Genomic DNA, 11,764 nt, shown 5'->3' on the forward strand with positions numbered 1-11,764 from the left:
CCAACTTCCAAGAGAAGTGGTGCTGGCTCCTACCCTGGGGGTCTTTAAGAGGAGACACCAGCCCTTTTTCCTGCCATGGCAGGGGGTCGGACTTGATGATCTGCTCAGGTCCCTTCCAACCCTACCAACTTTGAAACTAAGAGTTTAATCCAGCTATTAGCTGTCCAAGTGATTTAGGTGTCTACCTCTGGGTCTGACCAGCTCACTAGCTGTTTAGTGACCCCCAACTGTGAGCCTAGCCCACCTCCCGGCCATCTAAGTGATTTAGTTGCCTGAATGTGAAACTAAATGATTTAGGCATGTAAAGGCATGTCAAAAGCACTTACTAGGTGTCTAAGTGATTTGGGTATCTAAGTGAGATGCCTACTAGGTGGTTCAGGCTCAGACTTAGGGGCCCAAATCACTTAGACATCTAGTAGGTGGGTTAAACTCACATGAAGAAACTCAGGAATCTAATATGTAGTCTAGCCTCATCTTTGGGTGCCCAAATCACTTAGACACCTAGTGGGTGAGATAGACTCAAAGTGATTTGGGCACCTAAGTATGACTCTACCCTGTCTACGAGATGTCTACGTGATTGGGACACCTGTGCATGAATCTAACACACATACTAGGCAGCTAAGTGATATAGTTAAAAATCACCTACTGGGTGTCTAAGTGATTTAGGCACCTAAGTGTGAGACAGGATCACCAAAGAGACATCCAAGTGATTTGTGCACCTAAGCGTGAGCCTGGCCTGTCTACTAGGTGTCTAGGTGATTTGGGCACCTATGCATAAGCCTACACCACTGGCTACCAAAGTGATTTAGGTTCTTCAGCGTGAGCTAACTCACCTAGTAGGTGTCTGCTGAGCAACAAGGGGTTAATCTTCCACTTCCAGTACTGTCCCGCACCCCAGTGGAAGTGAAAAGGATGCTGGGAGTTTGGGGGACCACTCACCTACCCTAAGTAGGGAGAAAAGTGCTTCCCTCCCATCAAAGTGGGGCAGGAAAACCGGCGCATGTGTTTACCATAATGACAGGAATAAAAACGTATTATTCTTTCTATACCATACAGCTGTGGCAGGAATAAAGCAGTGCCTCCATTTACCATAACAGCAGGATTGAAAGCGCATTGATCTCCCCACATAATACAGCTAGGACATGGATACAGAGGTGCATGAGCTTATCGTAAGGACAGGAATAAAAGTGCATTGTTCTTCCCACACCATACACCTAAGGCAGGAATGTAGCCATGTGTGAATTTACCATAACTACAGGAATAAAAATTCTGTAATTCCTCACTCAATAAAATTGAGGCATGAATACATGGGATTACCATCAATACAGGAATAAAGGTGGTCATCTTTCCCTCCAGATAAAAGTGGGGCATGAATAGAGATGCATGAGTTTACATAAATACAGGAATAAAGGTACTTTATTTTTTTCACTCAATAAAGGTGGCATATGAATACAGAGACGCATGAGTTTATCGTAAGTATAGGAATAAAAGCACTTCCTTTCCACTTGATAAAGGCTGCACATTAATATGCTGATGCATGTTTACCATACGTACAGGAATAAGAGTGCTTTATTCTCCCCATTCAATGCAAGTGTGGCATTAATACAGAGATGTGTGACTTTACCATAACTACAGGAATAAAAATGCTTCAATAGTCCCACTCAATAAAGGTGGTATGTGAATGTAGAGAAGCATGAAATTACCATAAACACAGGAATAAAGCTGCTTATCCTTCCCCCTAGATAAAGGTAGGACTTTAATACCGAGAGACATCAGCTTTACCATAACTAAAGGGATAAAAGCACTTTATTCCTTCCATCAGATAAAGATGGGTTATTAATATGTGAATTTACCATAATGACAGGAATAAAAATGCTTTAATCTTCCCATTCGATAAAGGTGGGGCATGACTACAGAGATGCATGGGATTACCATAATACAAAAATAAAGGTGCTTATTTTTCCCACCAGATAAAGGTGAAGCACTAGCACAGACATGCATGAGTTTTACCTTAAGTACAGGAATAAAAACACTTATCCTCCCCATTTGATACTGCTAGGACATTTGAGATTACTGTAACTACAGAACTAAAGCCAGCTACCAGCACTGGAACAGCTGGCAGCCCATCCTAACCAAGAGAATCTTCCACCAGCCCTGATCTAACCCCAGAAACAGATCTAGGGAGAGGAGGGAGTTTCCTTCCAGCCCTCAATTTTGGGAAAAGGTTTAATGTTGAGTGCATCAGCAAAGCCCCCACCCAGCCTGACGTCCCTGCAGCATGGGACACAGCTCATTAACAGAGACAGCAATGAGCCGCAGGAGTCCAGTGAGACCATGCACTGTGACTCAGTTTCCCTGCTCCCTCCCTCATTGGCCAGGTGATCACTCTCTTAAGAGACATGGATAGGGATACAGAACCTGGCCTGTATAAGGGGACTCTTACCTGCTTCAGGGACTTTAGGATAGTTCTTGCAGGCTCTGTTGGGGGGCAGGAAGCTGGGGGAAGGGGGGTGACTTCTCCTGCACTCCCCCTGAAGCCACCCTGGCGGGGTGGGGTCTTGCCTGGCCTATGAGGACAGACTTTGGGCCTGGATATAACCAGATCCATCAGACAGAGCTGTTTTATCCTGATTGCCACTATCACAATAAACCAGAAGCAATTTCATGGCTTCTCTGGGTAAAATAACCCCCAGAATCATCAGGGCTGGAACAGCCAGAGATTGGGGGGGTGTCTGTTAGGAGTTCAAGGACCCTCGAATACATCCAGGCTGTTATTGTAGTCCCTGGAGTCATCACTGCCAGAAGAGACGGAGCACTCACGAGAGGTGGGGGCTGGCAGCTGCCCGTCCCTGGTGCTGGGGGCAGGGAACAGGGGGATTGGACATGCTGGGATTTATGCCATGCTGGGGAAGAAAGAAAAAAAGGGGGAGAAAGGAGTGAGTCATGGTCCCTTTCAGGACTCCTGCACCCTCTCATTAGACTCCAGGGACCCCTTTTGTTAGACTCCAGCTTTAGCATAACTACAGGGCTATACATCATCTTTATTGTAACTACAGGTCTCCAGACACCCCCCTTATTAGACTCCAGACCATTCCCTTGTGAGACTCCTTAGACTTCAGGCCCTTCCTTCATTAGGCTCCAGACTCCCTTGTTAAGACTCCAAGCTCCTCCCATTAGACTCCCATTCCCCCCTTGTTAGACTCTAGGCCCCCACCTAGTTAGAGTCCAGACCTGCCCCCTCGTTAGACACCAGGGCCCACTTGTGGGTGGGTGGATGGATGGGCAAATGGATGGATGGATACTCTAGTCACTATGAATGGATAAATAAAGGTATGAATGCTTTGGTTACTATAGAGATTTGGGTGGCTACGGAAGATGAATGAATGGATGGATGGATGGATCAGTAGCTACACCTCACAGACAACTACACCCCATCACCAGGACACTCACCATGCAGAAAAATCCCGAGCCCTCCAGGCCTGGATGACCTCAGTGATGGTCCCCGCAATTCTCCCTCCAGGCAGCTGCAGATCATCTGAGGCATCGCCGTCAAAGTCCCCGCAGGCCGCACACAGCTGGCTGGCCAGGCCCTTGGCTACTGTCACTGTCACATCCCCGCTGGAGCTGAGCTGGACCCGCACCCCCGAGTTCTGGGCGATGGTGACTTTGCCCTTGGATTCGCTCACGGACACAGCGTCCGAGACCTGCGCTGGGAGTGGGGCCAGGCGCCCATTCACCTGGAACCCAGGGAGAGAGTGAAGCAGGGACTTAGAAGCCCAGATGCCTGGGTTCTCCCCAGCTCGAGGAGAGCAGCGCAGCCTCCCTTACTCACCCAGGCCTTGTTGTCCCTCCTCAGGGTGATGACAGAGTCTCCAAAAAACCCATGGACAACCACCCCAGGTGCCCAGGTGGGTGCTTCGGGCCCCCGTGCATGCACCACCACTCGGAACCAGGAGGGGGTGCTGGCGTTGCACAGGGAGGCCATGACGTAGGCACCCCTGGATGGTGCAGGGCCAACGGCACCGTCAAAGGAGGTAAACTGGGCACCTGGTGCCAGTTGGCACTCCCCATTTTCACTGATGCAGGTGGGAGCCCCAGCCTGGTGGGTACAGATCTGCCCTGGGGGGCAGCCCCAGGCCTCACATGCCAGCCCCCCGGTGCTACGGCAGGTGCAGGTCTCCGAGCAGTCAGCAGCCACGACAGTCTCCCCAGCCTGCAGGCAAATGGCTCTGGTCAGGATTGGGATCCCAAGTTGTTGGGGACCCACTGGGATGGAGCACAGGATCAGCCACAGAGTGGGGAGTGGTGGGAATAAGGCCCCTGTCCAGTCTTCTCCCCTCTGAGGCAGGCAGTGTCCATCCCCCACCTCGATCAGAGCAGGATTTGGACCCCTTGGAGAGGTACACGTGAGCAAGGTTAGGGAGATGGATGGATAGATGGATGGAGAGAGGAGTTGTGGGGATGGATGGATGGAGAGTTAGCTCTCTAGCTAGAGGTGAATGGATGGATAGCTAGATAGATAAGGTAGCTAGATAGAAGGGGTGTGCGGGGATGGATGAACAGATGGAGAGAGAGAGCAGTGGATAGAAGGGGCACTTGGGGATGGATGTGTTTTATGGAGATGAATGGACGGACGGACTGATGGATGGATAAGGAGAGATGGCTAGGGGGTGTGGTGAAGGATGAATGGATGGATGATGTGTGTGGGGAAGGATGGATGGGTAGATCAATAGATAGAAGGATAGATAGATCAATGAATAGATGGAAGAATGGGTGGATGGATGGATAGAGGGTGTGTGGGAGGATGCATGGGCAGATAGACAAATGCAGGTTTTTGGAGATGGATGGAGGGGGTTCATGGGGATGGATGGATGGCCAGATGGATCACAGTCAAGCCAGGATGGCCAGGCCCTCTGAGGGTCATGTCCCCTGCTCCAGCCAGGCTCAACCCCATTTAAACCAGCCCACCCCCAGGTCCTTCCACCCCCACCCACCCCTGGCCTCTCCCCCAACACACAGACCCAGGGCCCCTAGCACCCCGCCCCCCAGACTCCTGGAACTCACTCTGCCCTTACCCACCCAGGGAGACGTAAGTTTGAATCCTCCAGGGACCCCCGGTGAAACCACCCCCCTACATGTGAGCACGGAGTCTAATCTCTGCCTGACCCCCACCCCAGCAAGACTAGCCCCTGTGGCAGCCCCAGGGCCCACCTCGAGGCGACGTCCACCGTAGAAGCACCTGCAGGCCTCCCGGGGCACACAGTCTGCCCCGTCGGCTGCGTAGCCGGAGTCGCAGTAGCAGCCTTCTCGGCATGTGGTGCTGCAGCCGGCCGGGGTACCCAGGCCAGGGCACGGGGCCTCGCAGGTCCTGGTGCAGAGCTCATAGTGGCTGTGGAGCGGGCAGGAGAGGACTGGGGGGAAGGGGACGGGGAGGGGATGAAGAGGCAGGGCCAAGCGTAGGGGCACAGAGCACCAGGGGGGCCGGCCAAGCAGATAGGGCCTAGTGCAACCCCGGGAGTCAGCCGAAGTAAGGGTGTGTCCCACCTCCAGGCCCCACTGATTTAGATATCCAGCCATCCACCCACCTGCCCACCCATCCATCAATCACCTCCATCCATCCATCCATCCCTCCCCACAAACACCCTCTGTGTCTATTTACCTATCCATCTACCCATCCCCATAAACCTCCTCCATCCATTTCCAGAAACCTCCTCCATTTGTTGATCTATCCATGCATCCTCCCACACACCCTCTATCTATCCATCCATCCACCCATTCTTTCATCTATCCATTGATTTATCTATCCTTCTATCTATTGATCTTCCCATCCATCCATCCCCACACACGCCCTCTCTCTATTGTCCATCTATCCATCACCATAAAGACCCCCCATCCATGCACCTCCACACGCCCCATCTGTTCACCTGTCAATACATCCATCCTTCCACCCACATACCCCCCTCCACCTATCTTTGTCCACCCATCCATCCATCCCCATGAACACCCTTTGACCTACATAAGGCCCTAAATGGTACCTATGGGACACCCTTGTCCCTCCCTTCACATCGGACTGAACTTGGGGCTAAGATCCTTGAGCTGCCCCCAGCACTGGATGATGCCCCCAACCCATGGCCCAGGTCTGGGGGGCTTCACTCACGGCAGTGGTTGGACGTCCTCCAGCTCTGAAGAGTGACCCCAGCTACCTGACAGGCCACGGCGTAGCTGGCCACAATGGAACAGGTCTGTTCCTGGTCCCGGTGGAGGCAATAGTCCAAGACACAGTCCTGGAAGTAGCCCTTGGGGTCGATGTGGCTGTGACACGCCTGAAAAGGACCTCCCTCGTCCATGAGAATCCCACAGCCCTCCTTGTCTCCCCTCTGCTTCCGCTCCAGGTCGTGATCCAAGCATTCCTGATTCTCGAACTCACTGCACTCCTCCACTTCCTTCTCCTTCCAGCTCTCCCCGAAAGTCAAAGGGTCAGAGGCTGCCGTGCCATCTCGGCAGCTCAGGTCATCACCCGGGTCCCCATTGAAGTTCCCACAGAGGCCACACAGGGTACCTGCATAGGCAGCAGGTGCCGTGACAGCCACCCAGCTACTCCAGTCAAAGGTGATGGTGAGGCCAGAGGGGGTCTGGATGATGCCGTTCAGGCCTTGGCGAGACACAGACACGCTCCCATCCTTGGAAATGAAGGGCAGGGTGCTGAGTGCACCATTCACCTGGCGGCCATAAGAACAGAAGAATGAGAGGGTTTGGATGGGGAAGATCTGGCTCCAGAGCAGGGGGTTGAACTAGATGTCAAGTGTCTTGAGATCCCAGATGTTGAGTATCTGGAGATACCAGATGTTGAGTATCTAGAGACACCAACCAAAAAGTATCCAGAGATACCAGACAAGAAGTATCTAGAGTCAGCAGATATTGAATATCCAAAGATACCAGACAAAAAATATCTAAAGCAGGGGTCAGCAAGCCCCGGCACGTGTGTTAAGCATGGCACGCAAGGCCATTTTGCTCGGCACACCACCGCCAGCCCAGGCTCTAAGCAGCTGCAGCTGGGCCACAGAGCCCAGGCTGCTCCAAGCAGGTGGCTGGGAGGCTGCAAACAGCTGCTCCGGGCTCCGGTATGTTGGCACTCTGGCACCTTCCAAGGCACTCCAGCCAAAAAATGTTGCCTACCCCATATCTAGAGATACCAGACATCAAGTGTCTGGAGACGCTAGGCATTGTCTGGAGACACCAGACATTGAGTATCTAGAAATACCAGATGTATTTATAGATATGAGCCAAGAAGTATCTAGGGATACCAGAGGTTGAGTGCCTGGAGATACCAGAGGTTGAGTGCCTGGAGATACCAGCCAAGAAATATCTAAATATACTAGACATTGAGTGCCTGGAGATTCCGTACAAGAAGTAACTAGAGACACCAGACATTGACTTCCTGTAGATACCAGATGAGGAACATCTGGACATGCTAGAATGGGTTGAATACTTGAAGGGCTGCCATGAAGAAGAAGGAAAGCATGTTTTCTTTCTGTCTGCAGAGAGGAGGATGTGGAGCAATGGCTGGGAGTTTCAGCAAAGCCAGTTTAGACTGGATCTCTGGATAAACATCTTCCCTGTTGGAGCTGGGAGGAGAGACGCCCGGGGAGCTGGGAAGTCAGTTCAAGGAGAAGCTGGACAGGCACTGGTGGGGGCTGATCTTGGTGTCGCGATGGGGATGCCCTGGGCTCCCCCAGGTGTGTCTCCCATGGACTCCCTGCTCTAACAGGGAAGACAATTTCCCTGAGATCCAACCTCAACCTCAACTTCAAGCCATGGGTCCACATCCTGTGAAGATGGCTTTTCCTTCTCCTTTGTAGAGGCCTTTCAGCCAGCTACAAAGCTCCTTCAGCCTCTCCTCCAGGACTTTAGCATCTCCTCAGTGCTATCCAGGTGGCTGCGGAGGCCATGAGCCACTGAGCTTCATGGCCAAGGGGGTGGGAGGCAAGAGAGAGACCCCATAGCAGGGTGTAGCTCACCATGACCTCCCGGGGGCTCTCCTTGTTCATGAGCACAACAAGGCCACCCAGTTGGACTTCCACAGCCCAGATAAAGCTGCCATCGTAATAGGCATCGGGATCTCCCCGGATCAGGACACGGAAGTCAGCCAGGCCGGGTCTGACTCCCCCGCAGGCGCCGGCCAGCTGGTACCAGCAGCTGCCCTGGAAGGTGAATCGGTGCCCATCGAAGGTGAGGTAGTGGCTGTTGCCGGTCACGGAGCAGGTCCCATCACGTTGGGCACCTGGCGGTGGGGGAGGGGAGACGGGGTCAAGGGGACTGAGGGAGGCTGGCGGAGACCCCCTTGGAGCTGCCTTTCTCTCCCCCCCGCCCCAAATTGCAGCCGATCCCATCAGGTCTCATGCCGTTCCCAGAGCTGGAGAGGACGCAGGCATCCAGGAACCCAGACAGCTCCCTAGCTCTTACCCCTCCACCATTGGTCCCAAACCCACCGCCAGCCACTCACCACACAGAGCTGTCAGGCAGGCTAGAAGGAGTAGCCTCAGACCGGGTACCATGACTGCAGAACAGGAGGGGAAACTGAGTCAGGCCGGTGCCCCTCACTCCCTACCCACAGCCCCCAACCCTACCAGTGTCCCTCAGTCCCAACCCACAGCCCCTGCCCACTTCAGCCCTGCTATGTCCCTTACTCCCAACCCACAGCCCCCAGCCCTACCAGTGCCCCTCACTTCCAACCCACAGCCCCCTGCCCCGACCTAGCCCTGCTGGTGCCCCTCACCTGTGACCCACATTCCCTGCTCCCTAGTCCTCCCGGTGCCCCTCTCTCCCAACCCACAGCCTCTGCCCTGCCAGCCATGCCTCTCACTCCTGACTCGCATCCCCTCCACCAACCCCTGCCGGTGCCCCTCACTCCCAACCCACAGCCCCCTACCCACACTCACTGCTGGGGAGCAGGCACAGCTGCCTTGGTGGGTCGGCTCGGATAGGAGAGCAGAAACAGAGCCAGGAAGAGGCTCTTAAACGCAGGTCCTGGGTGACCGTGGCAACCTCGGCTTCCCAGGAATAGCTGGAGGTCCCTTGGGGAACTTCCCAAGAAGGCCGGGGCTGGACAGGGACCTGGAGGGGAGGGGAGGGGAGGGGCTCTCAGGACTCTATGGGGCGGGTGGGAAAACTGAGGCAGGATTGAGGCTGCGGGAAAGGGCCCAAAGACCCACCCTCCCCCCCCCAACACTGCAGCAAGAGCTGGCAGGGAACCCAGGAGTCCTGGCACTGAGTGGTTCCCCTGCCTCTGTGCCCTGGTGTGGGGGAGGGAGGGACTAAGCTCACAGTCCTTATGGGGAAACTGAGGCAGGATGCGGGAGGGTGGTGCTGCCCCACTACAGCATCCCCAGGTGGAGAACCAGGCATCCAGGCATGGGGGTTTCACCTCACAGGGGTTGGGCAGAGGCAGGGCCGGGTATCACCCCATGCCTCAGTTTCCCCACCGCTCGGTGCTGGTAGGGGGTGGGGGGGAGCTGCTGAGCAGGCTGGAGGTGGGAGCCCCCACCTCCTGAAATGACTGCTTCATCTCTCCTGCCTCCATTTTCCCACTGAGAAACATTGGGGGTGGCGGGGAGGGAACCAGCACTGGCAGGACGCCTGCTCCGTGCCTGGGTTCTGTGAACGGGTTGGGGGGGCAGGGTGGTCCCAGACACCTGGGGTCTGTGCAAGGGCCAGGTCCTGGATGCCTGGGTTCTTTGTGGGGGCAGTGGGTGGGGGTCCCGGACTCCTGGGTTCTTCGCAGGTGGGTGTCCAGGACACCTGGGTTCTCTGTGGGGGTGGCAGGTGGGGGTCTTGAACATCTAGGTTTGCCGTGAATGGATGGTGGATGAGGGTCCCGAATGCCTGGGTTTCCCCTTGCCTTTGCCTCAGTTTCCCCATCTCTCCAGGCAGACTGAAGCCCCCACCAGCCACAGAACTGCCCCCCCACCCTGCAATGCTGGGAGGCTTTAAAGGGCTGGTGCCAGCTGGGAATGGGGAGAGGTCCATGTCTTTGGACAGCCGCCCAGGCCTCAGGAAGCTGCCAGGCCTGGGCAGGGGGCCAAACTGCCCCCCCCCCCGCCTGCCTGGCCCAGCCCCGAGTGGGTGCCAGCTGGCCCCAGACCAGAGGGTTTCTGCTGATTCACTCACCCGGGGGTGGGGGAGATGTGGGGAGCCCCCAGCCCACCCCTGCCTCAGTTTCCCTCTCCAGGGGTGTCACTGTGGAGGGGGGTAATGGGGGATCCAGCCCGGCCCCCCAAGCCGGGAGAACACAGGTGTCCTCCGGAGGTTGGGGGGGCAGGCGCCTGCAGTGGCCAACAGCGGCCGCCAGGCGGCACTAGGACTTCGATCTGCATAGCCACGCCCCTCTCCCACCAACGCAGATTTGCATAGCCTCGCCCACAACCTTTTGGAGGGGCTAGCCTAGTCTGGCCCTTCACAATAGGAGGGAGAGGGTTGATTTGCATAGCCCTCCCCCCATTTCCCATTGGTGGAAGGCCGGAATTCCGGCGTCCGGGCTCCCCCTCGCCCCGGCCGTGGGGAACTGCAGCGCAGACCTGCCAGGTGTGTGGAGACGTGCCCGGGGCTGGGGGCAGGCGGCTGCACAGAACCCCTCACAGGGACGGCCTGTGTGACACTGGGATGCGCCCAGATCTGGGGTGGGGCAGCTAGAGACTTGTTGCATAGAACACCTCACAGGGAGGGCTTGTAACCTGGTGAGATGCAGCCAGCTCTGGGGTGGAACAGCCAGGAGGGGCTGCATATAACACTATAGGGAGCATGGAAATGCGCCCAGCTCCGGGGTGGGGCAGCTGGGGAACGGCTGCATAGGGCACAGACAGTCCTGGGGGGGATAGGGGGACGCCCAGGGCCCCTATTCAGGCCTGATCCGGAGGCCTGGAACTGAGACGGGACCGAGATGCGCCCAGCTCTGGGGTGGAGCCACGGGGACGACTACTAAGAACATACCGGGAGCGGGTGCTGCAGCCACCTCTGGGGTGGGACCGGGGCCCCGATCCGGACGTGTGGGCGGAAGGCACTCACTAGACTCTGGCAGCCGGAGTGGGGGTGGGGAGTGTCAGGCTTCTTGGGACCTGGAAGGCTGGGGGTGGGAAAGCAGCTGGCTCTGGGGTGGAGCAGGGTGAAGGGTAACACGTTTCCACCCAGCCCAGCCCAGCCCAGTCCAGCCCTGTTGGTGCCCCTCACTCTTGCCTCGCAGCCCCTGCCCCCCCCCGCCGCAACCCTGCCTGTGCCCCTCACTCCCGACCCATTGGCTGCATTAGTCCCCGCCCCCAGGGCATCCGGAGAACACAGGCGTCAGGGCTCATTTCCCATCATGCTTTGCCCCAACATAGCGGGGGAGGGGTAGAAAGAGGCGCCTGCAGTGGCCAAGGGGGACGACAGGCGGCGCGCGAGATCTGCACAGCTCCGCCCCTTCCCTCCCAGTGCCTTTAATTTGCATAGTGGACTGGGCCTGGCCACACCCCCTCCTGCAGTGGAGGAGGTCGATTTGCATAGCCCCGCCCCTGCACCGCCTTGGATGGGGAGCAGACCCCGCCCCCTCAGTGTAGGAGGGAATATATTTGCCTGACCCCGCCCCCCTCGCTTCTGATTGGAGGAAGACCTGGATTACTGCACCCCATTCCCCCCATCTGCTACTACCCCCAGACCCCCGCCCCACAAGAGACCCCAGGTGTCCAGGCCCCAAGACCCTGGGGGGCTATGGGGGGCCCGGGGATCCGGGCCC

At 56.2% G+C, this 11,764-nt stretch overlaps 2 protein-coding genes across 2 annotated transcripts in view; both read right to left on the reverse strand.

Moving 5' to 3' along the window:
- Nucleotides 1-1,398: 1,398 nt before the first annotated feature.
- Nucleotides 1,399-11,632, reverse strand: LOC102384148 (IgGFc-binding protein-like). The gene is made up of 9 exons (XM_014525965.2): nt 10,987-11,632; nt 8,940-9,114; nt 8,504-8,557; nt 8,019-8,281; nt 6,158-6,719; nt 5,212-5,411; nt 3,833-4,213; nt 3,451-3,737; nt 1,399-2,903 (listed from the first exon to the last, which is right to left on the reverse strand). The coding sequence occupies exons 3-9, from the start codon at nt 8,553-8,555 to the stop codon at nt 2,894-2,896; spliced, it is 1,755 nt and encodes a 584-aa protein (XP_014381451.1). The 5' UTR covers nt 8,556-8,557; nt 8,940-9,114; nt 10,987-11,632; the 3' UTR covers nt 1,399-2,893.
- Nucleotides 10,234-11,764, reverse strand: part of FXYD5 (FXYD domain containing ion transport regulator 5) — a 4,478-nt gene continuing 2,947 nt past the window's right edge. The window contains exon 8 of the mRNA XM_025192378.1: nt 10,234-10,322. Within this exon, the coding sequence (XP_025048163.1) occupies nt 10,234-10,322 (89 nt within the window). The remainder of the gene's footprint in view (nt 10,323-11,764) is intronic.

This window comes from Alligator sinensis, unplaced genomic scaffold (genome assembly GCF_000455745.1).
Source record: "Alligator sinensis unplaced genomic scaffold, ASM45574v1 scaffold113_1, whole genome shotgun sequence".
Classification (NCBI taxonomy): Eukaryota; Metazoa; Chordata; order Crocodylia; family Alligatoridae; genus Alligator; species Alligator sinensis.